Source organism: Sus scrofa, chromosome 1 (genome assembly GCF_054392235.1).
Source record: "Sus scrofa isolate SSC_HxYL_T2T_F1_AM1 chromosome 1, Sscrofa_HxYL_maternal_Yorkshire_Landrace_v2.0, whole genome shotgun sequence".
Classification (NCBI taxonomy): domain Eukaryota; kingdom Metazoa; phylum Chordata; class Mammalia; order Artiodactyla; family Suidae; genus Sus; species Sus scrofa.
This window is the reverse complement of record NC_139383.1, coordinates 250,696,885-250,723,851: the sequence shown is the minus strand read 5'-3', so window position 1 is coordinate 250,723,851 and position 26,967 is coordinate 250,696,885. Positions and strand designations below refer to the sequence as shown.

General features: G+C 43.0%; 1 protein-coding gene across 1 annotated transcript; it reads right to left on the bottom strand.

Moving 5' to 3' along the window:
• Positions 1-727: 727 nt before the first annotated feature.
• ANP32B (acidic nuclear phosphoprotein 32 family member B) lies at positions 728-26,967 on the bottom strand. The gene is made up of 7 exons (XM_021066477.2): positions 26,680-26,967; positions 16,089-16,238; positions 12,669-12,791; positions 6,725-6,914; positions 4,292-4,416; positions 2,559-2,634; positions 728-1,330 (listed from the first exon to the last, which is right to left on the bottom strand). Exons 1-7 carry the CDS (start codon positions 26,731-26,733, stop codon positions 1,263-1,265), a joined length of 786 nt encoding a protein of 261 aa, XP_020922136.1. The 5' UTR covers positions 26,734-26,967; the 3' UTR covers positions 728-1,262.

Sequence of the window (26,967 nt, the reverse complement as noted above, 5' to 3'; positions counted from 1 at the left end):
CACATATACTGAACTGTTGAGTCACTGCAGACCCAGACTGCAGAATATCCTATTCCTCACCCAAATCCCTTTAAGATCTGTAAGAACAGAGCAAATTTCCATCTTCTGCACAAGCTTGAGCTGACCTCAGGCAGGGCCTACGCGCTCCCCGGCAAAGCTTTTCACATGTCATTTCTCCTTAGTACGCCTGCCTTGATAACAAACCAGACTCTGTTCACCTGTCAATCAAACCCTCTGTTTCAGCCTTGGTGCAAAGCCCTTTTTTCTTCAGACCTTCCTGTCACTAAGGGTCATAGACCATCAGTGCTGCAAAAGACTTCAGAAGCCGTTTGGTCACAACCCCTCAATTTTAGACTGGGAGGTAATTCAGAGGTTAACACAAGGTCACATAGGAAATCAGTGGGAGAGCCAGAACTGGAATTCAAATCTCCCGGGTCTCCGGGAAAGGCCTTTTCCTTTATACAACTCTCCTTTCCTTAATTCATCCATTATTTGAATCTAATATTTTTACTGGCTTTCAGGGGCTCCAGAGGAAAGTCCACCTCATTAATTCCCAGAGTCATCAAGAATGAGGATTAGACTTAAATGCTCAAAGATACTACACACTTGAGTATTTCCCCTCAACAACCACTAAGATAAAAACACCAAAGAAACCAGTTCCTTAGTGTGTTTTAACACAGGCTTACAATCGAAGTCTTAATTTACAAATGTAAGCATACAACTGGGCTTTACCAAAGAGGAACGTGTTTATTTCACTTAAATTCTTAAAAATACTTTTTTGGCAGTTGTCACATAAAATGTCCTAATGTAAAAAATTTTCATTAAGAAGAAAAGAAAGGCATGAAAAAAAAAAAAACCCAAAAAAAAAAAAAACAGACCCAAAATGTTAAGATTTTATTTACAAAGCTTCTTTGTTGTACAGAAAGTAAAAATGCTGTTACAATCTTGGTGTAACTGGTAGCCACAGGTGGTTGACTCACCAATCACAGCTATCCACGCTACAGCAAGAGTCTTACACTGAGAACCTAAAACATCGCTTACAATTCTGTTGGGGTAAGTCCCCAAGCTTGGTGGTGGATTTCCAAGAGGGACTAAAATGGAGGAAGGCGGAATGTCACAGGAACTATTCTTTGGCTCTTTGGGTGGGTGGGTGTCCTGGGGTTTGTATCACAGCTACTTTTTTTTTTTAAACAGCTACCAAATCCATATGAGCAGTCCAACCAATACTGAACAGTTCTTTTTTTTGTTGGTTATTTGGGATCTTAATCATCTTCTCCTTCATCATCTGTTTCTCTCTTCCTCTTTTCACCTTTCTCGTTTTCTTCCTCCTCTGTACAGTAACAAAAATTCACTTTGAGACAATTGGAAAGGCATTTCCTGTGCCTAATTTTGCTAATGGAGGTAACAACAACAAACTTTTTACTGACTGGGAGATAAATGCAGAGCAGCATCTCAAACCACTGCAAGGTTAACTCAGTTTTTCTCCATTTTAAATTGCTGTCTACCAAGTATTTCTTATTTTTCTTACAGTGGTAGGTCCCAACAATTAGACATTAGCAGTTATTAAAACGTTTAGCAAGGACTCTGGAAGTTAGCTAGGCTGTTTCTCAGCCAGGCTTACTATTACTAACAAGTGACCTTGAGCAGGCCTGGGAACTTCCATATCCCATGGGTGTGGGTGAAGAAAGATTTCTTACACTCCTTAGGTATTTGAGACATAGAGGCCAACACATCATTGTTTTGTCAACTAGTAAAAATTCATGGCCACTTCAATGAAATTAACTAGATCTTCATTCAATTTAATGTTCCAAAAAGCTCCCTGAAGCAGAGACTAGGTCCTAATCATTGCTGTAACCAAAGTAAATTTAGTCCTGCAACCTGCAGAGCTGAGATGCTGAGAAAGTATGAACTGTTGGAAAACACAGCCAACAGTCTGCTACTCTGAAACTTAACACAAGAGTTAGTTATTTTCTAACAAATAACTAAATGTTTCACTGGTTTTGGTTGTAGAAGGGAAAGGAGTAACACTAATAAAATTGGAGAGGTGTTATTTATGTCCTGTAAAAACCATAATCCAATTAAGACTTTTGTAATGGAAAAACTCCACAGAAATCTCATGCCTGACAGTAACGTAAATAATGGGGTCTAAAGAGCAGGTGGGTTGAACCAGTAGATGCACTGATGGGGCTGTAAAAGCAGCTCTGAAGACCACCGGGGCCAAAGGCATTTTATTTTCTTCTCAGTGGCTTCAAAATATAAATTGAGACATTCCCTGGAAGTTCCCATCATGGCGCAGCTGAAATGAATCCGACTAGGAACCATGAGGTTGTGGGTTTGATCCTTGGCCTTGCTCAGTGGGTTAAGGATCCAGCGTTGCCATGAGCTGTGGTGTAGGTTGCAGACGCGGCTCGGATCTGGCATTGCTGTGGCTGTGCTGTAAGCCGGCAGCCGTAGCTCCAATTAGACCCCTAGCCTGGGAATCTCCATATGCCTCAGGTGTGGCCCTAAAAAGCCAAAAAATAAAGAGACATTCCCCCAAAGCGCACGTAGTAACCCACCTTCATCCTCATCCTCATCTTCATCCTCATCGTCTTCATCTTCATCGACTTCTCCATCATGTCCAAATTCTTCTTCCTAAACAATGGTAAGTAGCATACCACCATCATTAGATTAATTCTAATTAAGAAGTATGAAAAAAAAAAACTGTCAATAAACTTAACAGTCGGAGCTTCTGCTGTGGGGCAACGGGATCGGCAGCATCTTGAGAGCACTGGGACAAGGGTTTGATCCCCGGCCCCACACAGTGGGTTAAGGCTCTGGCATTGCTACAGCTGGGGCTGTGTTCGCAGCTGTGGCTGGGATCTGATCCCTGGCTGGGGAGCTCCATATGCTGGGGCAGCCAAAAAGAAAATAAATAAATAAAATAAATTTAACAGTCCATTCAAGGACAAACTGTAATGTTATCTTCACCTACTTTAATATTAATGAGAACTGCTGGTTTTCCCTCAATTAATGAGCTTAATTTAATATTTTCTTTAAAAATTGCTTTTCAGAAGTAGCGTTTTATTTGACAGACATTTTTAAATTAGTATACAAACTTATAATAAATAATTCCAGAAATTTCAATTTTTTTTTTTTTTTGCGCGCCTTTTTGTCTTTTCTAGGGCCGTACCTGTGGCATAAGGAGGTTCCCAGGCTAGGGGTCCAATAGGAGCTGTAGCTCTCAGCCTACGCCAGAGCCATAGCAACTCGGGCTCCGAGCCTCGTCTGTGACCTACACCACCAGCTCACTGCAACGCCATATCCTTAACCCACTGAGCGAGGCCAGGGATCAAACCTGAAACCTCATGGTTCCTAGTCAGATTCTTTAACCACTGAACCATGATGGGAACTCCCAGAAATTTGAAATCTTCAATTTCAAAACAGATATGGACAGATTTCTATATTACCTTTCTTATAATAAGCTTCTTTCAGAGACAATCTTATTAGACACCTATGAGATCATACAAAGGCTCATCCTTATATTTGTACTACAAAAGAATTGTTCTCAGGCTAGGGGTTGAATCGGAGATATAGCTGCCGGCGTACACCAGCCACAGCAACACCAAATCTGAGCCACATCTTTGACCTACACTGCAGCTCATGGCAACCCACTGAGCGAGGCCAGGTATTCAACCAGCATCCTCATGGATACTAGTCACAACGGAAACTTCCATGATGACTAACTTTCTTGGTCTGTTTTCACAAATCCCCTTTAGGGTCAAAGTTAAGTCACTCCTTTCTCCTACCCTATGGCATTCAGCTTCTCAGAGATGTGGTATTGCTGGATGTCCCATAAACCAGACTACCTGCTCTTTTGAAATAGGACCACATTTTTATTCAACTTTGCATCCTCAACTCTTTAACAACAGGCATATAATGTATTTACCGTATTAAGCTGGATACACAAAAAGTTCAGAATTAGTAAACACACTCTTCCCTTCAATACAATAAAGGACATACCATCCATTCTCGATGTTTTCAGTTTTCTCACTCTACTGAATGAATACTCAACTCACTGCTGCCTCCCAAAGTTAAAGAGTCAAAACTTAAACGCTGCAGAGCCAAGCACTGTCTAGTTAGCACTAAGTATTCCGTTTAGTATTTACTAAAAAGGGAAGGGGGCTAAATAAATCAGACTGTTAGTCTATTTACAAGTACACTAATTTCTTCAGAAGGCTCTTCTTTCTTTTTAAAAAAATCCACACTTGTAACTACAAATAGGAAGCAGAGAAGCAGGAGGTGCACTGACCTCCCCACTGACTTCATCTTCATCCTCCTCCCCTTCTACATCTTCATCTTCATCTTCATCCTCTTCATCGTCAAACTCTTCTTCCTCGCCGTCCTCTTCCTCCTCCTTGTCTTCATCTTCTCCTTCTGAAAAGAGCCCCAAAAGAATGTTAAATACCCTGTGTGTCTCAGAAGGCACACCTGCTAAGGTGGCGGGGAACTTTGGGTGGGTCTACAGGACAAAGGTTTGACCACTCCAACATCAGGGAAAACATGAACCAGTCACCTCCTTTCTCCCAAGCTGCTGCAGCTCAGACCCTTGACCTGAATCCCATAAAATCCAGAGGCCAGGAGTCCTGGTGAACTAGGTGTATGCTACAATACTTACTGATGATATGATACAACGTCTAGGAGTTGCTTCACAATAAGGAAGGGGGGAAGTGGGTAAGAGTGTGTATGTACAAAAATAAGATCAGCCTTGAACTAATCATCACCAAAACGTAGTACTAGGAACATGAAAGTTAATTTTACTGTTATTTCTGCCTTTGTCAATGTCTGAAATTATTCACAGTAAAAGGTTACAAAAAGACAAAACAAAAAAACCCAAAAAAACCCCACCAGCCTCCTTCTCTGCAATAAGGGTACCACCGCTAACAGGTGTGCAAATCAGGATGTTGGGAAATACCTGTAATAACCTCATGATGGGGATGGGGCTGGGAACAGTGGGGACAGTGGTGGCAGCCAGGCAGGCTGAAAAGCACCTGTGAGCTGTGCCTCTACTCAATTTGGTACAGGCCTCTAGTCACTGGCTCTTACCTCCCTTGGTCCTGCAGCTCGCTGTGGCCTCTCCTGCCTCCGGACCCTGCAAACTTTTCCCTGTCTTTTCTGCATGGCTAACACTGACTAAACCCTTGAGTCTCAGTTAAACATCCCTTTCCTCAGGCTTCCTCAGCCTTGCCAGACCCCCTAACCTCAGCTCATCCGCTCTCACATGAACACCTAGTGTTTCTCCATGACTACACGCTTTGCTCACTTGTGATTACTTAACATTTCTCTTCTTAGTAGACAGTAAACTCCTAGTGGACAGGACCGTGTTTATCTTTTTCTTTTAACACTATTTTCCACAGAGCCTGGCATACAGGAAATTCTCAAATATCTGTTGCCTGACTGATCCCACTCTCAAGAACTGCCTTCCACTCTCCAAGGAATTTCCTTTATGGGCCCCTGCACACAGGTGGCTGTTCAACCCATTTAAGGTGAAGTTAAGTAGACTAGACTGGTTTTTAGGAACTGAGAACTAGCAGTGAAGGGAATAAGTGAGGTAAACACTTGGAATAAGATGAGACATCCTATTGCGTGTCCATCTCTTTTTGCCTTGTCTCAAATCTGCTGAAAAGAAAACCACATGCTTCCAGAGTACTACCCCACTAATTACACCCAAGGTGCCTGATGATGCTCTCCACTTTCTTGACCATTTCTGTCTTCTAAACTTCTATCTTTAAAGAGATATTGAAAAGAATGCTTCAAATACAGTAATACTGCAAATTCTAATATCATGAATTCTAGATTAGGCGTCCTTCATGCTGACTGATATGAAAACTTACCGCTTTGCTTCCTCTAAGCCACTAAGAGGTGAAAAACCTTTTCTCCTGAGAGTGACTCAGAGTGAACAAGTCACCGTGCAAGGAAAGCACAAGCTAATCAGGAGGAATAGTTTAAGCAGAAAATATACAAAGATTCCTGAAGATAACTGGATGGAAAAAAATGTCAAAAATAAAATCTATATTCTAATTCCATGTTATGGCCAGAGATTACTTCTTTTATTAATGAAAAACAGAATCTAACGTATACTCCTCTAAAATCATTACCTGTTAAAATTCTAGTCATATATCACACGCAGGAAAGACATTTATATTTGGATATAAAAAACATGTATGTACCAAGTATCTGCATTAAGTGCTAGGCCCTGTGAATAAAGGCATAAAATAATTGTAGAAAGGGACAAGAACAGCAGTGACAAGCACTGAGAGGTACATAGGGGATGCTGTGGCACACACAAGAACCTAACCTAGCTCACCAGCTTCATCAAACGCTTCCCAGAAGTGTTGACCAAGCTGAATGCGGAAGGGTAAGTAGGCTGTAGCCAAGAAAGGGGGAGAGAAATGGCAAGAGGCCTGAGGCCACTGTCCTTTTAGTAAACCATAAACCACAAGTACTTCAGTGGGTTGGAACACAGTGTGATGTCTAGGCTCCAAATTCAAGACTAACTGGCTAACAAACCATTTTCCATTTTGAATCATTTGAAGATTTCAATGTCCCAAGTGCTCCAAATTTAAGAGAATGCCTAGATGCATGGACATGTATTATTTTTTTCAATAGCAAGAGCATTCAGCAGCCTCATCAGGACCTCTGAGAGGCAGAAAATAGGTTCACTGGATGTTTTGTGCCCACTCACCTTCATCATCCTCTTCTTCATCCACACCATCCACCTCGGCATCTGAGTCAGGGGCTTCACCATCGTCTCTGTCATAGCCATCCAGGTAGCTCAGCTGGGGCAGGAGCTTGAAGACACTCTCTCGATAGTCATTCAGGTTAGTAACCTCACAGTTAAAGAGATCCAGGCTTTTCAGACACTCCAACTTTTTCTGAAGAAAAGGATCAAAAAATGTACCTCCTAAACCAAAGGAACAAGCAACAAAACCCACCTCCTAAAGAGGTAAAACTCTAGGCTCTATATTCAATTAGCTGCTACCTACTCAGCCTTACATAGGAAAACATTTCAAGTCCTTCGCAACCTTTCTATTAGGTCACTAGATTTTTAACTACTTTTTACCTTCTACCACTATCCTCTAGAGAATTTTCTTTTGGCAGCATGAGTAGTCTTAAGAAATATGCCTTTGAAACATTAAAACTAGATCTTTTTAAAGTGTGAGACAAATCAAACAGAGTTTAATATATCTGGTTAAATTTATTTAGTTATAAATAACTAGTTTTAATGTATGAGTAATCAAATGACCAGTAAGAACCCGCTTGATTATCAAGCAGTCAGTGCTCTAAGGTGGTAGTATAGGAGGGGGAAAATTAAATCAAATGAGTTAATTCAATCGATATCTTGAAATTCTTGAGATTTCTACTTGGAGACATAAATGTAAATACTCCAAAGGAGTCTAGTAAAGCACAAAGTGTGGGGATGCAGCTATTTTTCAGAAAGGCAGGAGTCCATGTAGGCTGGGGGAAAAAGAAAGGGGACTCAGAGTTGAAACTCAGCAAGTAGAGAAACATTACACTCTTCTTTCTTGATTTTTGGGGAAAAGACTGAACATTACACTCTTCTTTCTTGATTTTGGGGAAAAGTTCTATTATCAGAACTTTAAAAATTTTTCTGATTTTACCATACCTTCAAGTTTTGTTGCAACACCTCATTTGTTTAGAACTTCAGTTTCATCTAACTAAACCAGTTAAGATCTAGAAACTTGGCCCCCCAAGTTTTCTGAGCAGGTGAAGTGGACAGGAAAACATCTGACTCAGGTCTTCATTATTATATCAGTGTATCAGTATTTCAATGCCAGGTCTGTTAAGTTTTGACTAAGGGTAAATTACAAGATTGGGAGGACATAGGTAGGTAAGTAAGGAGATAGTAACAAAATGCCAAGAGACCCTCACAGAGAGCAAAAAAGGGGGCACACCTGTAAAAAGAAAACTCAAAATGTGAAATACTACGTAGTCTGATGCCTTTTAAAACGGGGGCCTGTGGGGAGTTCCCATTGTGGCCCAGCGAGTTAGGAACCCTGCTAGTATCCATGAGGATGCGATGCTGGTTCGATCCCTGGCCTCACTCAGTGGGCTTAAGGATCCAGCATTGCCATGACCTGAGGTGTAGGTCACAGACACAGCTCAGATCCCCAAACTGCTGTGGCAGAGACCAGCAGCTGCAGCTACAATCTATTCCTAGCCTGGGAACTTCCATATGTTATAGGTGTGGCCCTAAAAAGCAAAAGAGGGGGGCCTGGGGGCATATGGATATATGGCTTCCTACGTTTAACCTTTATTTATTTTTTCTTTTTAAAGCTGCTCCTGCAGCATATGGAAGTTCCCGGGTGAGGAGCTGAATAGGAGCAGCAGCTGTGGTCTACACCACAGCAACAGCAACACTGAATTTGAGCTGCATCTGTGACTACACCACAGCCTGCAGCACTGCTGGATCCTTAATCCACTGAATGAGCCCAGGGATCAAACTGACATCCTCACAGACACTGTGCTGGGTTCCAAACCTGCTGAACCACAACAGGAACTCCCACAAATTTAGCATTTAAAGGTTTTGAATCAAAAGATTTACCATTCTCTAAAAAAATATTAAGAGGATCTCTTCATGAAGTAAGTTGCAGAAAATAAATGTTGATGTTTAAGGATTTTGATACTTCATTGGAAATCTATTTCAATATTCACAAGGGCCTGGGAAGAGATACAGAGGAAACAAAACCTTGTCTTCAGGATCTACGGTGTCTGTATAATTCTTGGGAGTTACAAAATGATGTCAAAATCTCTGCTTTAAAGCAGGGCTTGGCAAACTGTGCTGGCCCATCCTGCCCGCCTCTCGTGTTTGTAAACTAACTTTCACTGGAACACAGCCACACTCACTTGTTTAGGAACTTTGTGTGGCTTCTCTTGAGCTATAACGGCAAAGTGGAGTGGCTGTAACAAAGACTAAGGCCTACAAAACCTAGGTGGTCTACTATCTGGTCCTTGAGAGCAAAGGGTTGCTGACTCCTGCACTCACAAACCTTCATTTTCTTCATCAAAGAGGTGCCCACATTGATTTTATTCTCACTGAACAGCCCTTGGGAGCACAGACCCAGAACAGAGTTAAGAGCAACAGGCAAATGTACTCCTCAAAACAGCCATGTACACTGATCCAAGAGGTCGCTGATCCAATAATGTGCTTATGTAAATCAGTCCCCTGAGGTCTTTCTTTAAGATAGTTGTCCCCAGCCCTAGGGCTCACAGGGAGAAACGCTTTTATGCCATGCAGCTTTCAGATTAGGTTCCTACTAGACAGTCCCTGAACTCCGGAAGCCCAGGAATGCGTTCTTGCCAAAGAGGGGGAAAAAATGTTGAAATAGCACCCCAGACAACTGGGGAACTCTTTTCACAAAAGGGTTGACTCTGTAACAGCTAATATAGAACCACAAGTAAATTTAGGCAGCTTTCCCCACAGAGGCTCAGTATAAATTCTTCACTTAAAGGAAGCAGCCATTTACTGTTCAATATTATTCCCTAGGAATGGATGTACAAAAAAATGCATACAACCCCTGATCTTAATGCTCAACAGTGCCCCAAGCACATTTTCTAACTCTATTGACTAGCCTAACACAGGGCCTCCTGTTTCTGAAACTCTGAATCCGTGACATTTTTGGCCACTTCTTTAGAAAGGACCCATATGAATAATTCAGACATGCCAAACAATATGCTAGAAAACAAAGTGAAACCAAATAAACATCAACAAAACTCCTAATAATGGTAGAACTCTAAAATTGTTTAGAGCAGTAAAACTGTGCTTTAAAGGTCCAAAATACACTACACACAGATATTCAGGATCCCAATGTAATGTGTAAATACGGCTTTAAAAAAAAAAAAAAGAAAGAAAAAAAATTCACAACTCTACCATCTCAGAAATTTGGCCTAAAACTAATAGGCTATCCATAATAAACATTAAACATTTTATTAACAATAATTTTGCTTGCCTTCTTAGAATTTAGAAGGGCTTTGGGGGATGGTTTGGATGGCCCAGGTCTCTTAAAAAAGGTGTCCAAGGAAGTTTGAATTGATGCCTTCTTTGTCTCTCGATTAATGTCCCTGTAGTAAGCAGAGGCATTCACAATCATTGCATTGACTGTAAGAACTGGGCTCAAAGTAGACGGTGTTCAAAATGTATGTGGTTGATGAGGATGAGGATGGTGTTTTTCACAACTGAAGAATACTTTCAGAAGTCAAAATGGACCCAACATTTCCCCCGCCCCCACACTTTCTCCTACAGTTTTATTTATCCTTAAGTTGTAACTTCAGGAGACCCACCTAGTACATCCAGGAATCTGAACAGCAAGTTCAGAAGAATGGCAGGCACTCAGGCTTTCCCAGATAGCCCTGGGTGTGTGGCACTGTGGCTCTGTCACTGGCCTGCCAGGTGTGTGACTCTGGACAAGGGATTCAACCTCTCCTAAGCCTCAGCTTCCTCATGTGTAAAACGTGGGCCATGCTATGTCTCTCCACTCTGGAGAAATGTTGAGGATTATGAACAACACACATAAAGCATCCACTTTGGTGTATCGTACAAAGCAGATCCTCTGCAAATGGTAAATATTTAAATGATTATTTCTCATATTTCACTGTCCAAGGGGATTCAGACTTTCATATCCACCAAAGGGCCCTAACCACATCACCGCCCAGGTCAGAAACACCCATGCAAACAACTCCCACACAACATTTGCTTCTGCTCTGCCTCTGAATGTTAGGACATTGACAAAAGCCTCCAAGAAAAAAATCAAAGATGACTAGGGTTGCCATGAGATTAGGCAATGGCCAGTGACCTAGCAAGGAAAGGTACTGCCTGGTACTCTGTTCTAGAGAAAAGGGATTCCTAAGTTTTCTATGACCCTAAATTGATAGACTCGTCATTAACACAAACAAAGGCTTTTATGCAGCCCATCTGACTGGGAGAGCCTAAGCACTTAATTTAGTGCTCCTGTTCTAACTCCCAGCTTAGGTCAATTTGGGTAGGAAAAAAAACGTGTAAATTAAAAGAAAAGACAGGTCCCAAGGGCAGTGCAAAGAATGATGGACTTGGATTTGAATCCCTACTTGCCATTTATCCTGCGGCTTAAACTTGGTTTCCTCCTTTCTAACAGGACAGTTTCTCTTCTCTGCATCATATGAGGATACAATGGGCAGATGTTAATGTCCCTGAATAAAGCAAAACACAATAAATGTTTGCTTTAACATTGGAAATGGGGATTGATTTGGAGGAAAACTAATTTTAAAAAAATAGGGTGCCCTCAAGTATCTGAGTTTAACAGGAAAAAAGGGGCAAAATTCATGGAGCAAAGGTAATCAACAGGCTGCTCCCAACACTTAATGAGAAATGAGCTCAATGTGATCCACTTAATGAAATGTAAAGGGACTTAGTAAATGGGGATTAAATCTATATTGGAGGAGTCTCAATTATCTGACCCTACATTATCTTCCCTCGAAATATCAATAAAGCATTCTGTGTAAGTGAATGAAATCCAAATATTTAAATATATTGTGACACCAGAAAAGATAGAGATAGCAGAAGGATGTCTCATACTCTTGGGTTCTACTCTGCTGGATCCTGAAAGACAGCTCTTATCCACTGTGTAGCCTCTCTTCCAATTAATGTCTGCAAGTTAAATCAGATGGAAATACTGACTTTATGTACAACAGAAAAACAAACAAAAACCCAGAAAGAAGCCACAAAACTTCTTTGGGCGGTTATAAAACAAATCTGAGTTTCATTAGCCTTATTAAAATAGACAAGAATGTCATATTTAGGGGGAAAAGTCATTTAACAATCTTGAAATCACAGAATTTTCAGGTGGCAGCCAAAGCCCCCTACTCTGCATGAACCCTTGCCTTCTGAAGCTCTTTTCTGGCCACTTGTAACTTCCACATGGACTAAACCCCCAATTAGCTTAGCTTCCCAACTTACAAAGCAAGGTAAATAAATACCTATTTTACTCTCAGAATTCCTAAGAAGTAAGGCAGGATTATCCTTTCTGCTTCATAAGTGAGGAAACTGAGGCCCAGAGAGAAGAAGCAATTTGCCCAAGGTCACACAGCAAGTCTGTAACCCAAGTAGCACTTAAACTTAACCTTCCACAGCTTATTCCAGGACTAAGAGGAGAATTTAGGGGTTCCCATGCAAAACTTTAGGCAACAATGATCCAGCTAGAGCACAAGATCATGAATTAAAAGGCCTAAAACTCACTGGAGCTGCCCTTGGATGGTACCTTCTACAGTCAGATATGCCACCCAACATAAACAGCCTTTCTGGAAAAGTACAAAAGTACAGAACAGCCTGGCCAGTCTGGGGAAAAAATTTGAAGATGGATGTTTAAGGCTATAGTCAATATGGCATTTAAAAAGGACAAAAGAAAAGCGTTTTGAAGGAAGCCACCATAATAATCAGAAAGGGAGAGTAATGCCACAGGAACACATAACTAGTGAGGCTCTGATCTTTAAAACTGGACTCTTTCTATAAAAAGTTTACTATAAAAAAATCACCACTTTCTCCATTATAACTTTCAATTATTTCCCTCACCATAAAGAAATATGAAAATGAAAATGACCAGAAAGTCCTGTTTTCCAAATTCTCAACTACTTACCAAAGGTTCCAGGGTGCTGATATCTTTCAGTTTATTTCCACTTAAGTTTAGATGTGTGAGATTTGGAAGTTTTTCTGCTAACATATCCAGACCTCCATAGATTCTATTGTCACTGAGCTCAAGCTGTTAAAGGGAAAAATGCACACGGCACACAAACACAAAAAGAAACACATATCATTAAGGTGTTAGAAGTAACCAATATAGTTCTTAAACACCAACCAAGATCAAATGATCTCTATTTTTTATTAGGGCACATATGCTCATTTTGTTTCATTAAACCCAAATAAGTTTACAGATCCCCAGAACACTTTGGGGAAGGAGAGACAATTTGAATGAAAAGAGTTGTGTTTTCTTAACCAGCTGCTAATTAGAACACTTTGCTGGTCCCTAATATCAGTGAATACATTTTCTAACCTAAAAAGTGGGTCAAAGCAAATTAGAATTCTTTGAGAAGTTGTAATATTCGATACCTGCCAAGAAGGGTAAATGGTCTGTGCATTCTAAGCAGCTTGTTCTGTGTGCCAAGCAAAGCTCACAATGCCCACTTGAAACCTAATCTGGTTCTGTACAGTGCTGACTTGCCATGGGGTTCTACATCTGGAAGCTACCAGAAATGCTGCCCTGAAAGCTATGGGAATGGTACAAGCCTTTAAAGAAGCTCCATTACCTCAGAAAAGGGAGTGGGGCAATAGGTTCAAAGCTGACAAAACCAACTCCTCAGAGGATACTTTTTGCACAAACTTGGCAAGAAGCCTTTTTAAGAACCTACTCTAATTTCTTAGCTGCCGATCAAGCAGCACGGCAACTGGTCTGTCAATGAAGGAACGAACCTTCACCAAGGAATATGTGAATCTTAAGAGTAAAAGAAACTGAAGCGTGGAAAAATAAGATGGTTAAGAGCATCTAATTCAAACTCTTCATTTTGCAGATACGAAAACTAAGGCCATATAGCTAGTTTCAATTTTAAGTGCCAACAACAACAGTAACCGTATCTAACCTTTACACAGTACTTAAGTACTAAGTACCCAAGTGCTTAAGGCACTATTCAAAGCACTAGAAATACATGAACTCATCTGATCTCACAGTAAATCCTACGGAGCAAGTAGAATTATCACCCCTATTTACAGAAAAGGAAAATGAACTATTGAGATTATGTAAGTGCCCAAGATTACATAGCTGTTACAGTGATAAATGGCATGAAAACTTACATGATTTAGTTGGGCATGCAATGAAATGAACTACATGATGCAGAGGAACTTCTAAAAATTAAAATATTTGTTGAAAGAATGAGTTTAAAAAACAGTAAATCTGGGAGTTCCTGTTGTGGCTCAGCAGGTTAAGAACCCAACTAGTATCCATGAGGATGTGGGTTCAATCTCTGGCATCACTCACTGGGTTAAGGATCTGGCATTGATTGCCAAGAGCTACAGCGTAGGTCACAGATGTGACTCAGATCAGGTGTTGCTGTGGCGTACGTAGGTCGGCAGCTGCAGCTCTGATTCAGTCCCTAGCCTGCGAACTTCTATATGGTGCAGGTGTAGCCCTAAAAAAAGCAAACAAAAAACCAACAACAACAAAAAAAGTAAGTCTGCTGCTTGGTTGTTTTTAAGTATTTCAGAAGAGAAAAAATGCAGTAGTTCAAAACTTTTTTTTCCTTCCAATGGGATAGTCCAATAAAAGATCTAACTGTGGTCTAGATTTTAAAATACATCTCTATACCAACAAAGACACAAGTGTTATTAGCTTTACACAGGTTTTAGAAATTCAAAATAGAGACCATTTCTCTTGGTTGTTAGAATATCGATACGTATAATATTCATATCCTTTCAACACAAATATCTTAAGGAGTAGGGACAGCAAGGCAGTTTGCCAAAGCATTTAGTGGCATATTTATTTTGAAATGAAATCAATGTTTAAATTTAGGAAACTTGTGACATTTACACACCAAAATTTCTCCCAGAACCTGTTTCTTTTTTCTTTTTTTTTTTTTGCTTTTTAGGGCCATACCCACGGCACATGGAGGTTCATCTGCAACATACACCACAGCTCACGGCAACGCCAGATCCTTAATCCACTGACAGAGGCCAGGGATGGAACCCGCAACCTCATGGTTCCTAGTCGGATTTGTTTCCGCTTCGTCATGATGGGAACTCCCACTCCTGATTTTTAATTCATATACTTAACCAAAAAAAAGTCCCTCTCGGGATTCAAGCAGGCAGGCTATAGGAACAGCTTACTTGTCTTTGGCCTAAATTTGACTTCAGATTTCTATGCGTATCTTTTTTAGATTAAAGGTTCAGCTCAAACTCCCTGATACAGAGATGAGGTAAACAGTGGAGAATTCTGCAACACTGCCAATGGAAAAGGTACTGGGTTAGCAAATAGAAGATATGAGCTCTAATTCTGGCTCTACTACTAACCACTTTCGTGAGTGGCTTTAGGCAAATTACCATACCTTTCTGGATCTACTACTGTGCCTATAAAACAAAGGCCGAGGCCACAAGATATAAGTTTCTTCCACTTCTGACATACTGGGGGCTCTGTGACAGGTAAATGTGCAAGGACATGAAAAAAACATGTTTTTTGGGTGAGGGGGAGGTTGAAGGTGACAATGATTGATTATAATTAGACCAATAAAGCACTAACAATGAGCTATCAAGTAGGACAGGGAAATACAGCAATGTTGTTAAAATGAACTCTTGGAGTAAATCACATTTTAAACTTACCAGTCATTAAGAATTACATAATGGGGAGTTCCCACTGTGGCTCAGCAGAAACGAATCTGACTAGCATCCATGAGGATGCAGGTTCGATCCCTGGCCTTGCTCTGTGGGTTAAGGATCTGGCATTGTCCTGGCTATGGTATAGGCTCGTGCTACAGCTCCGATTTGACCCCTAGCCTGGGAACCTCCATGTGCCATGGGTGTGGCCCTAAAAAGCAAAAATAACAATTATATACTGAGTTTGAAATACCATGGAGTACAAATTTGAAAAGCCTTTACTTAAACTTGGCCTTAACAAAAAACATGAAGAGTGGGAGGCACCTGTGATTCCTAAGCCAGAGCATATTAAGAACAAAAGTAGCTGACATTACAATAAATCCCTAACAATTATTCTTCATAACCACTATTTATTTATTGAGCATTCAACATGCACTACTTTCAAACACCACAGCCATTCTGGAAGGTCAGGTGGTATCACCAGTTTACAGGTGAGGAAATTGAGCCTTGGAGAGATTAAGTAACATGCAGAAGATCACCCATCAGGGAAATGATAGAGCTGGAATTCAATCCCTGATATGCCCAGTTCCAAAGGCCATGCGCTTTCTGCTACACTAAATGCTTCCTTACAGATAGAATCATATATTTTCCCCTTCCCCAGAATGGTTCTCTCTTTTACTGTTAAAGAAAAAGCACTTACCTTTTTCAATTTAGGTAGTTTGGGGAGATTTGAAACTGAAATCAACCCTACATTTATTAAACTGAGGAACTCTAAGTTCACAAATTCAGCTGTTAAGCCCTCAATTTTCCCATCACTTGATTTGCAATTATCCAGCACAAGTTCTCGAACCTGTGGGTGACAAAGAGGAGGAGACAAGCTTTCAAAACCATATAGAAAACAAAGAACAAAGCAAAAACTCCAACCATATAGGGGCAGGCTCTACTTAGACCTGGCTCAGCTATAAATAAAGGAAAAACGATTAAGCCTTTAGTAACAATATTCTGATAGATATCAAGGGTGGGATGTCACACCATGTACAACAAAGATTTAAATTCTTTACTTTCCAGAGACAGAAACTATAGTCCTTAGGATGTAAGTGAAGAAATGACACCCCCCTTATTCTTTTTCCTAAGTCTCTTCCCCAAGGAGTAGCTTTAACTACAAATGCAGAGTGAAGATTATCCCTTCCCAAACCACTCTCCCCAGCAACCCTTTTAGGCCAAGCCTAGCTCAAGGCGCAGGAGACTGACACAAAGAAAAGAGGAAAGCTTTACTTCTCCCATCAAGATCACTAAGAGATTTTGGCTACAGGTTTCTCAGCTACACATTTCCACTTGTGGTTTTATTAATTTTTACTTAGATTATCTTGATATTAGGAAAAGATCAAGACACAGGAGGTCTTAATTCAAAGATCATTCTGTGTTACATGTGAGAAAGCTATTTCTAGGGGGGGCAAACTGTTAGATATTAGGTTCTTTTTAGGCCATAAAATCTCCTTCTTTGGAGATCTTAATATTCAGAATTCAAATCCATCCAAAAGTATATCTGAGAATTTTGAATACTGATTATCTAATAAACAGTCTACTGTGTGACTATCTACCATGATAGTCTCTACTGCTGTTCTTGCTCTGTGGCTGACTCTGAAGCTTGCAAGTTTTAAACACGTTTTGATAAATTTACACTGATGCAAATTAGTTTTAACTGCCAAAGGCATTCTTGCAGTGAATCTAACACATTTAATAGCATTAATCAAGCATGTATAAGGGAAGGAGATGCTTGCTGACAGTTTTAAAATGAAAACAGGAGGTAGTAACATCTTCATCCTCTCATACAAAGTCCAAGGATACTGCTCTAGTAATTGCTATCATCTATGGAGAATTTACTCATTATTCTTTGTACCACCATACCCTCCCCCCAGTTAGAGAAGCAAACAGATTTAGAGATTCACCGATAACACCACAACTTCTCACTTGCTTCTTCAGCACTTCTCACTCCCCTGTCTGCGTCCTGCTTTCAGGACGCATACAGGTTCCATTCTATCTGCTTTGTCACTTACAACCTGTGTGACCTTGGGCAAGTTATTTAACTTCTCTGTGCCTCAGTTTCCTCATCTGTGAAGTGGAACTTCTGTAGAAAGTAGGCTTGGGACAGAGTAAATGCTGAGAAAGTAACCTCTGGGCAAGGGTGAAGGAGAATGACAAGGATCGTTGCAATTTATTCCTATCTGTACTAAGCATGTATTCCTCTTTTTTTTTTTTTTTTTTTTTCCTTTTTCGGGCTGCACTTGTGGCATATGAAGTTCACAGGATAGGGGTGGAGTGGGAGCTACAGCTGTCAGCCCACACCACAGCCACGCCAGATCCAAGCTGCATCATCTGTGACCTATGCCACAGCTTGTGACAATGACAGATCCTTAAGCCACTGAGGTAGGCCAAGGATCAAACCTGCATCCTCGTGGATACCAATTGCGTTTTTAGGTAGCTGAGCCACAATGGGAACTCTTTGTACTTCTTGTGTATTAAAAAACAAACAAACACGCTGTGACCTGTGGTGTAGATCACAGATGAGGCTCAGATCCGGAGTTGCTGTGGTTGTGGCACAGAATGGCAGCTGCAGGTCCAAGTTGACCCCTAGTACCTGGGAACCTCCACATGCCACGGTGCAGCCCTAAGGTAAAAAAAAAAGAAAGAAAAACAAACAAACAAACAAACTGGAATTCCTGCTGTGGCTCAACAGGACTCAACAGCCTCTTGGGAAGGAGGTTTGATCCCTGGCCAGGCACAGAGGGTTAAAGTTGCAACTGTGGCTAGGATTTGATCTCTGGCCTGGGAACTCCATGTGCTGCAGGGTGGCCAAAAAAATAAAAGAGGAAGTAACCTCCAGGCAAGCTTTCCAACAGGAGTTCCCATTGTGGCTCAGTGGGTCACGAACCTGACCAGTATCCAGGAAGACTCAGGTTTTGATCCCTGGACCCACTCAATGGGTTAAAGGATCTGGCATTGCTGTAAGCTGTGGTGTAGGTCAAAGATGTGGCTCAGATCCCTAGGTGCTGTGGCATGGGCCAGCAGCTGCAGCTCTGATTAGACCCCTAGCCTGTGAACTAACATATTTCACTGGGGGTGTAGCCCTCAAAAGAAAACAAAAAACAAAAAAAACCCTAAAACCAACTAATCATTAAAAAAAAAAAAAAAGGCCACTGTAATCACCACTCACCTAAGTAGTATTGCAATACAGCTAAACATTTCCATTTCATTTGGTAGATTTTCTACAACTATTATCTGACAGAGAATTCAAAAATGTTATACAAGATGACACCAATATGTCAAAAGCCACAGAGGAGTTTAAACATTATACCTCGAGTCCACTGTGAAATCAACTCTTGGACATTGTTCTCAACTGACAAAATTCTGCTTTAACTAAGGTCATCAAAGACTACCATAAAGCTGGAGTTCCCTTGCGGCGAAGTGGGTTAAGGATTCAGCAACGTCACTGTAGTGGCTCAGGTGTGGGTTCAATCTATGGACGGGGAACTTCCACATGCCGTGGCATAGCCCAAAAAAAGACTACCATAAAACATTCAAATATGAGAGAATTAAGTTTGCTGAACCAAATAACAGAAACTGGGAGGGGAAAAAAGTTAAAGTGGTCAAAATCTGCAAGTTTAACTGTGGGGTACAAAAGATGATAAAGAACTGAGGTTCGTTTGAGAAATGGGGACTATGTAGCTAGATGGAAATAGGAAGGAGTGGCTTCTTTTTGGGAGAGAGGCAGATATGTAATGACTACTACAAAAGATACCAAGTTTGTTTCCATGGGATATCCAGATGAAAGTATCCCCAGTCAGCTAGACATGCAGGTCTGGAGTTCAGGGGAGTCCTCGGTTTAAGTTCTGTATTTGGAAGTCAGGGCAGAAGCAATAAAAAGTAGAAGGATGGAATTCCTAGGAAGAGAACCAAGGATGGAACCCTGGGGGATCCTGCAAAGGAGACTTAAGAAGAATTGGTCTTAGTACCAATTAGAATTGGGTTTGTAGTACCCAAAGGTGACCCATTAGTTTCAACACTCCGAAAGGCTTATAAATAAGACATAAGAAGTAACTGGAAAAAAAAGAACTGAGAAAATTAGAAGGCAATTTAATTGTCCATCAAGGAGGGACTAATTTCCAGGATATGCTGTGGGACAAAAATGGTAGAGAATATATAATGCGTTATCCCTTATGTAACATTTCACACACTTGCTTTCTTATAGTCTTCTCAAGAATTCTCCTCAGGGAAAGTTGACTGGCTGGGAGACTTCCACAACTTTTGTGTGTGTGGCCACGCCACAGCAGAGACCCAAGCCACTGCAGTGGCAATGGATCCTTAACCTCCTGCACCATAAGGGAACTCCTCCATAACCTTATTTAAACATTTCAATAATAAGAATATTAATCTATTTTTAAAAAGGTCACTGCTAAGGAGTTCCTGCTGTGGTGCCACTGGTTTAGTATCCAGTATTGCCTCAGGGCAGTGCGGGTTTGATCCTCAGCCAGGTGCAGTGGGTTAAAAACCTGGTGTTTCCCAGGTATAGCTCAGATTGGATCCCTGGACTGGGGACTTCCATGTGTCACAGGTGTAGGGGTGGAGGAGTCACTGCTTCATGGTAAGGTCATATCTGTTTTAGTTACCACCATATCTCAATATGAGAAAAAGCCTTCAGGAGTTGCCTGGTGGCCTAGGGGTTAAGGAAGGACTCAGCATGGTCACTGCTGTGACTTGGGTTTGTTCCTTCCATGGGTGCAAGCTGAGAAAAAAAAAAGCCTTCACAACTGTCAAATGAAGAAAAAAATGGCATAGAGGTTTACATCAATCAGGACTGCAGGGGACTGAGCAGATGATGAACCAGGGGAAACTTGGATATGAAGAGAATCTACCGTCTGATCCTAAATATAATCAATTAATGCAAAGCATTTACTGTTTGTCACTTACTATTTTGGTATTTTTTTTAGTCTTAGCAAGATGAAGCAATATTACTTAATATGCTTTTAACAACTCTAAATATCTTAACGACTAAAAAAATTCTAAGCATATGGATGTACCAGAGGTTATAATCTTCTCTGTTGAACACGTTTCTCATAAATAATGTCATGCTGTCTTTTTATGTGAGACTCATTTTATTTATTTATTTTTTTCTTTTTTAGGGCCACACCTGCGGCATATGGAGGTTCCCAGGACAGGGGTTAATCAGAGCCACAGCTGCCGACCTACACCACAGCTCGGGGCAACGTCCAATCCTTATCCCACCGAGCTAGGCCAGGCATCAAACCCGCAACTTCACAGTTTCTAGTCAGATTCAACTGCACCGTGCCACAATAGGAACTGCAAAAGATTAATTTTATTTATTTATTTATTTACTTTTTTTTTTTTTTTTTTTTTGCCTTTTCTAGGACCACTCCTACGCCACATGGAGGTTCCCAGGCCAGGGGTCGAATCGGAGCTGCAGCCTCCAGCCTATGCCACAGCAACTTGGGATCCGAGCCCTAAAAAGACCAAAATCTAAATAGGACCCTGGTGAAAAGGTGTCTGTATTTAGGCACCATGACAGCAGCATGAGATAATTAAACCCTCCCTCTCCCCAATTTGCTTCCTGGAGTGTGAAGGAATCTAGACTGCCTTAACAAGGGAGGTGCTTGGAGCATGCGGGGCAGAGATAGTGTCATGGCCTCCTAATTAGACCCCAAATAAACAGAAGGTTCTAATCAAGGAAAAACACCCTACTCTTTCTTCCTCATGTCCCAAATCCTCTCAAGGCTACCATGTAATACTGGAAGGTTGGGCAGGTATTTCTCTATTTGTGCATTCAACTTAGGGAGCTATTTGATCCAAAGTAGTAACTGGATAGACTAATACTGGGGGCCAAATTTACTCTTCTTGATCCCCCGTTTTCCCAACTAAACTAGCTTTTTGTCAAATATGAATTTAAGTAAACATTTAAGAGCTAAAAACAAAATTCCAAAACATTTCCTATCCAATTTTTTTGTTTTCTATAGCCATCAGCAAAGCTGATGCACTCACAACTAGTCAGTGAAAAATTTGAAATTTACTGTAGCCAAGTTACGGGGATTGGAGCTAGTAGCCGCAGGAGATCAAGAAATTTTCTTTTCATCCTCTCCAATATGCTCTCATTTCCTATTCCCCTAGTTAGTCTGGGGGAAAAAAAAATCAATTTTCCCTACCTGCTTGAGTGACCTTCCCCATTTATCAGTTATAATTTGTTATAAGAGGGAAAAAAAGATATGGAGGCGTAAAGGTCATTATCAATTCTTTTAGTTAGAAAATACATGATTATTGCAGTAAGTGAAATAATCCAATAATGTGGAAAGTGGAACTCCTGTCATGGTGCAGCAGAAATGAATCCGAATAGGAACCATGAGGTTGTGGGTTCAATCCCTGGCCTTGCTCAGTGGCTTAAGGATCCAGCGTTACTATGAGCTGTGGTGTAGGTCACAGATGTGACTCAGATCTGGCATGGCTATGCCTATGGCGCAGGCCAGCGGCTACAGCTCCAGATTGGACCCTTAGCCTGGGAACCTACATATGCCTCGGGTGTGGCCCTAGAAAGACAAAAAGACAAAACAAAAAACAAAACAAAACAAAACAAAAATGTGGAAAGTAACTCCTGCCACCTTTGACAATTTCCAGCCTCATGAGTTAACCAATCTTAAACTCTTCCACCCTACTATTATTTTAAAAGTATGTTTTCAAAATGACAACAGAATTTACAATTAGTAGTTCTCAAATGTGTTTGGGTGTCATGAAGGAAGGAAACACCCATATCCTACTGATAGGTAGAAATGTTCATTTCAGTACTATTTAAAAAAGCAAAAATCCTTCTGGTCACTTAATGTGAATGGTTACATGATTTGTATAGACATTAACAATGAGACTGTAAAATAATAAATTGTGCCATAGAAGATAAAGATGTTTACTACTATATTAGCAACGAGATAGTATATGCATTAACAGTATAATTTGAGTTCGGAAAAAATTAAACATTCTCGTGGACTCTACAACAGAATATCTACATGGTAGGATGGGTGTGTGTGAGATTTTCAGGTTCTTTAAATTTTTCTTATTTATATCTACTATTGTTTTGCTTATCTGCATCTAATTTATCCTCAATGAAGAGGCACTACTTACATAAGGAAATAACCCCAATTAGCGGCTATTGCAACCAATTAGAATATCCCATTGAGCTCAAAATCACAACAGACACAACAATAAATGCCAAAAGTGGGGGAGTGGGGATTTAAAAATACATAATGAAAACCTGTAATGTAAGAAAACCCTTAATTCTCCAGTAAATTGGGCCTAGGAGAAAAACTATTATTTGTGGGATATGAAATGTCTCAGTCAAGCATACAGTGTTTCACAGGGGCATAGATTACAAGCCACAGGAACTGCATGGCTTTCTATCCTTTGAACATAAGACTGAAGGACAGATGTTCCCAGATCCATAGTTAATAACAGTGCCATGTTTTGGAAAAATAGAAAGATGAGGGCCTCATATAATGAACAGGTGTTTTTTCCAATTATGGAATATATCTAAATTTGGTTTACGTCTTGATATTGCATGTCTCTTCACATCTGATACCACCACCAATATGTGAATCAATATCAGTGGTACTTTTCTGGCACTATACAATTTGCTCTCAGTGAAATTAATACTAATATTTTGTATAAAAATTTTCCTCTCCTTGCCTATATTTTCACTGATCATTATTCTTTTCAAAGATATGTTAAAATGCCATCTTAGGGGGAAAAACTGTAATTGTAATCTATACTTGTAAGGATAACCTGACCCCCTTGCTGTACAGTGGGAAAATAAAAAAAAAAATTATGCATGATGAAAAATTAAAAAAAATAAAAAATGAAATTAAAAAAAAATGCCATCTTAAGCCACTTTTTCCACTATGAAAAGACACTTCTGATATAAAGGTGTTTTGGACTTACAAGGTAAACTGTTACCAGGGTCTTCTTCAAACCCCCAAATAAAAAAATAAAAAAAAAAGCCATACTCAAAAGCCTATCTGGTCTTAAAACATTTATGATCAAGCCTCCACTTACTCTCAAGTAGTCTTCTATTCCACTTGATGACATCTGGAATACACTGTTGTGCATTTCGTTGTGTTATACCAATACATTCAATGGAGAGAGGGTTCTTCCCCTTTCCCCAGTCTCACGCCACAACAAACCCATAAGACTTGCTGACTTAGAATCATCTTGGAACCTCTCACTTACCTTAAAGATGATGCTTTTGTGCTAAAAATTTTAAACTCTTCTTTTAAAATTTCCTTTAAACCGGAGTTCCCGTCGTGGCGCAGTGGTTAACGAACCTGACTAGGAACCATGAGGTTTCGGGTTCGGTCCCTGCACTTGCTCAGTGGGTTAACGATCCGGCGTTGCCATGAGCTGTGGTGTAGGTTGCAGACGCGGCTCGGATCCCACGTTGCTGTGGCTCTGGCGTAGGCCGGTGGCTACAGCTCCGATTCGACCCCTAGCCTGGGAACCTCCATATGCCGGGGGAGCGGCCCAAGAAATAGCAAAAAGACAAAAAAAAAAAAAAATTTCCTTTAAACCTACAGCACCCCCCCCCCCCAATCAGTTGAAGGTCAAGGCTTTCCTCTCCTAAGAACCTCTCTTACTGTTTTCAGTCTCCCTGTTACAGTCCCTAGGGGACCCTTTGCCCCCACAATCTTGGCTGGCTCCTATGACACTCTCCCAAGGCCCCTAACTTGCACCTAGGCAACAGGCACCACCGGTTACTGAGGCTTCAGAATGGAAGGGGCTGCGCTCTGCCTCACTGTTTTTCCAGGCCCTGGCATGCTGTTGGCAAATATTTATTTAATAAAACCAGTGAATTACTGTAGAGCAGTACTGTCCAATACAGCAGCCCCTAATCATTTGGGACTTCTGAGTACTTGAAATGTGAATAGTGCAACTGGCAAAATGACCTTTTAATTTAAAAAGCCACATGACTAAAAACTGTTTTGGCAAAAGGGTAAGGCTTAAGTTGATTTCATGGGAAAAAAAATAAAAGGCCCAACGCACATAAATATGCATTTTAAAAATCAGTATTAGTTATTGCATGTGCGAAAAAATTCCATATACACCACCAGCTCAGTTGTATTTCTTCTCAGAGGGAGCCACAGAGCCCTTAGCCGAGTATTTTAATACTGTTCTACACACATTGCTAAAATCCAAATCCCAGATCTTAAGGCACTTTAAAGAACCATATACGTATTTTTCTTTTTGGAAACTCGGGTAAATTTAATTACTCACGTTCACCTGATTTGGACCTGAGCAGTAATAATTCAAATGTCTTAACTCTTCTCAAAATTAGGTTGCAAGTTTCAGTGTGAAGAGGCTTAAAGGTTCAATGTACTAGCACGTGGCCGACACAAAATGTCTGACTGATGGACGGAAGGGACGACCGCGGTCAAATCTCAACCTTAAAACTCAGGGGACAGAGTCGAGACGCCCACCACCAGAGGTCTTCCAGGGAGAGGTGGGAACACCAGATGCAGCAGGGCCGCACCTCATTTGTGGGGACCTCAGAGATTTAAAACCCCTGGCACACCAGGGAAAGCCTGCTTGACGAATTCCCACAAGTTGGCAACTTGTTACCCAACGCTACCTGACTGCCCGAAACGCGCCCGTCTCCAGTGTGGGGCGCAGGGGCGGGAGGGGGTGGTGAGGGCTTTCCCCGGGCCGCCCCTCTGCCAGGGGACGCCACTCACCCGCGGAGGGGTTCTGGCGGAGGCGCGGCCTCCCAGCGCTGGCGCCAGGAAACATGGCCCCGCGCCCTGCCGCGGGAAGCCGCTCTACTTCGCGGGGAGGGCGGGGTAGAGAATAAAGACGTGACTCTTCAAGGCCCACCAGCGACTCACGGAGCCGCGGCAGGCGAGCACCGGCCTGGATCTGCGGCTCTGAAGCACGTGCGGGGCAGCGCCCGCCCGGCAAGCAAGCACAGCCGAGGCCCGTCTGTACCCGCGACTAGGGGCGGAGGCGGCCGCCTGCCGTTGCCCTTTTAAGAAGGGGGGAGGGGGCGGCAGCGCGCCCGAAAGATGAGTCGGCGACGGCCGGAGCGCTCGGCTCCCGCCAGTGCGAGCCGAGCCCTGGCGAGGCCCGCGCCAAACAAACCGCAGGCTCGGCCAAGGGAGCGGCGGCTCAGAGCCACCGCCGGTGCGGGCGGGCAGGGCCGGACGGACAGAGCCCGCAGGCCGACTCACGCGGCGGAAGGAGACGGGTGCCCGCCAACATGGCGCTGCGTCGGCCTGTGGCGCGCCTGGGCTGACGCGAGGAGCCGCCGCCCGCCCACACCGAGGGGCCAACCTCCCGGGCAGGGGCCCCCGGGCTCCGCCGCCGCGGCGCGGGGGGGAGGGAGAAGCCGCTTACGCCACAACTGCTAGCTCGGGCCGAGCGCGGCCTGCATTTGGAGACCGGGACTGGGGAAGGCCTGGGGGTCGAAAGGGGCGCGAGAGATAGGTAGACAAAGTTTTATTTTTAGGCTTGAAAAATGGCGGGAACCGACTCCTTTTTTCAAACTTGGCCTCGGGAGGGGCGTCGGTTGCGCCACCTCCGCCACCCGGGCTCGCCCCTCCCCCGCTCGCGCGCGCCAGGCCGCGCCCGCCCAAGCCCCCCGGCGCCCGAGGGGGCTTCCTGTCCCCCTTGGAGGCAAAGAACCCCCTGTTCGTCCTTCCGCTCCCGTCCTGGCCGGACCGGCGCCAACCGCGAGACCTGGCTGGAGGAGCCTCCTGCTCCGCCCGAGCCCCCTCCCGGGCCGGCCGGGGGCACGCGGAGGCCGGCCTGGCCCGCAGCGGGCCCAGTCCGGACTGGCAGCGCGGCTCCTCCGTAGGCCCGGCCTCCGCCCGGCCGCGCATCTCGGGAGGCTGCAAACATGGCTCCCAGCGTTACACAACCCCCTCCTCCCTCTCTTGCCGCCGGCCACACGCACACGCGCTCCTTCGGGAAAGGACCCCGGCGGGCGAAGAGCTCAAAGTTTGCTTTCCCCCACCCCACCGCCTTCCCTGGACGGCCGCAGGGGCCCGCGGGCGCCAAAGAGTTAATCCCGCGCGCTCGCTCCCCCCTCCGCGCCCGCCCGCCTGCCCGCCCGCCTTTCCCGTCCGAGCCCGCGAGCTGCGCTCTTGCCCGCGCCGGGGTCGGCGAGCCCGCGTCTGGGACCCCGCAGGTGGCCACCATTACATGCAAGTCATCGGGGGGAGAGGGAGCCCGAAGGGGATTCTGCTTACAGCTGCCGGGGTCCGGTTCCTCAGCTCCAGGTGGATTCTCTTCTTCATGTCCATGTTTCCCTCTTCCCCCCTCTTCAAACTTAACTTTCCGCAACGGGGGCGGAGGGGGGAGAGGCTCCCAGCCTGCGCAGCGAGGGCCGTCGGAAGGGGTCTGCTCGAGGCAGAGGCCGGCGGCGCGGTCCGGGGCGGCTGGCGGCGTGCGGGCAGGAGAGCGGAGCCCCCGGAGCCAAGTTACTCACGGGAGCGGAGAGAAACCATGGAGGGAAAAGGGGGCTGGAGCGCAGCGCT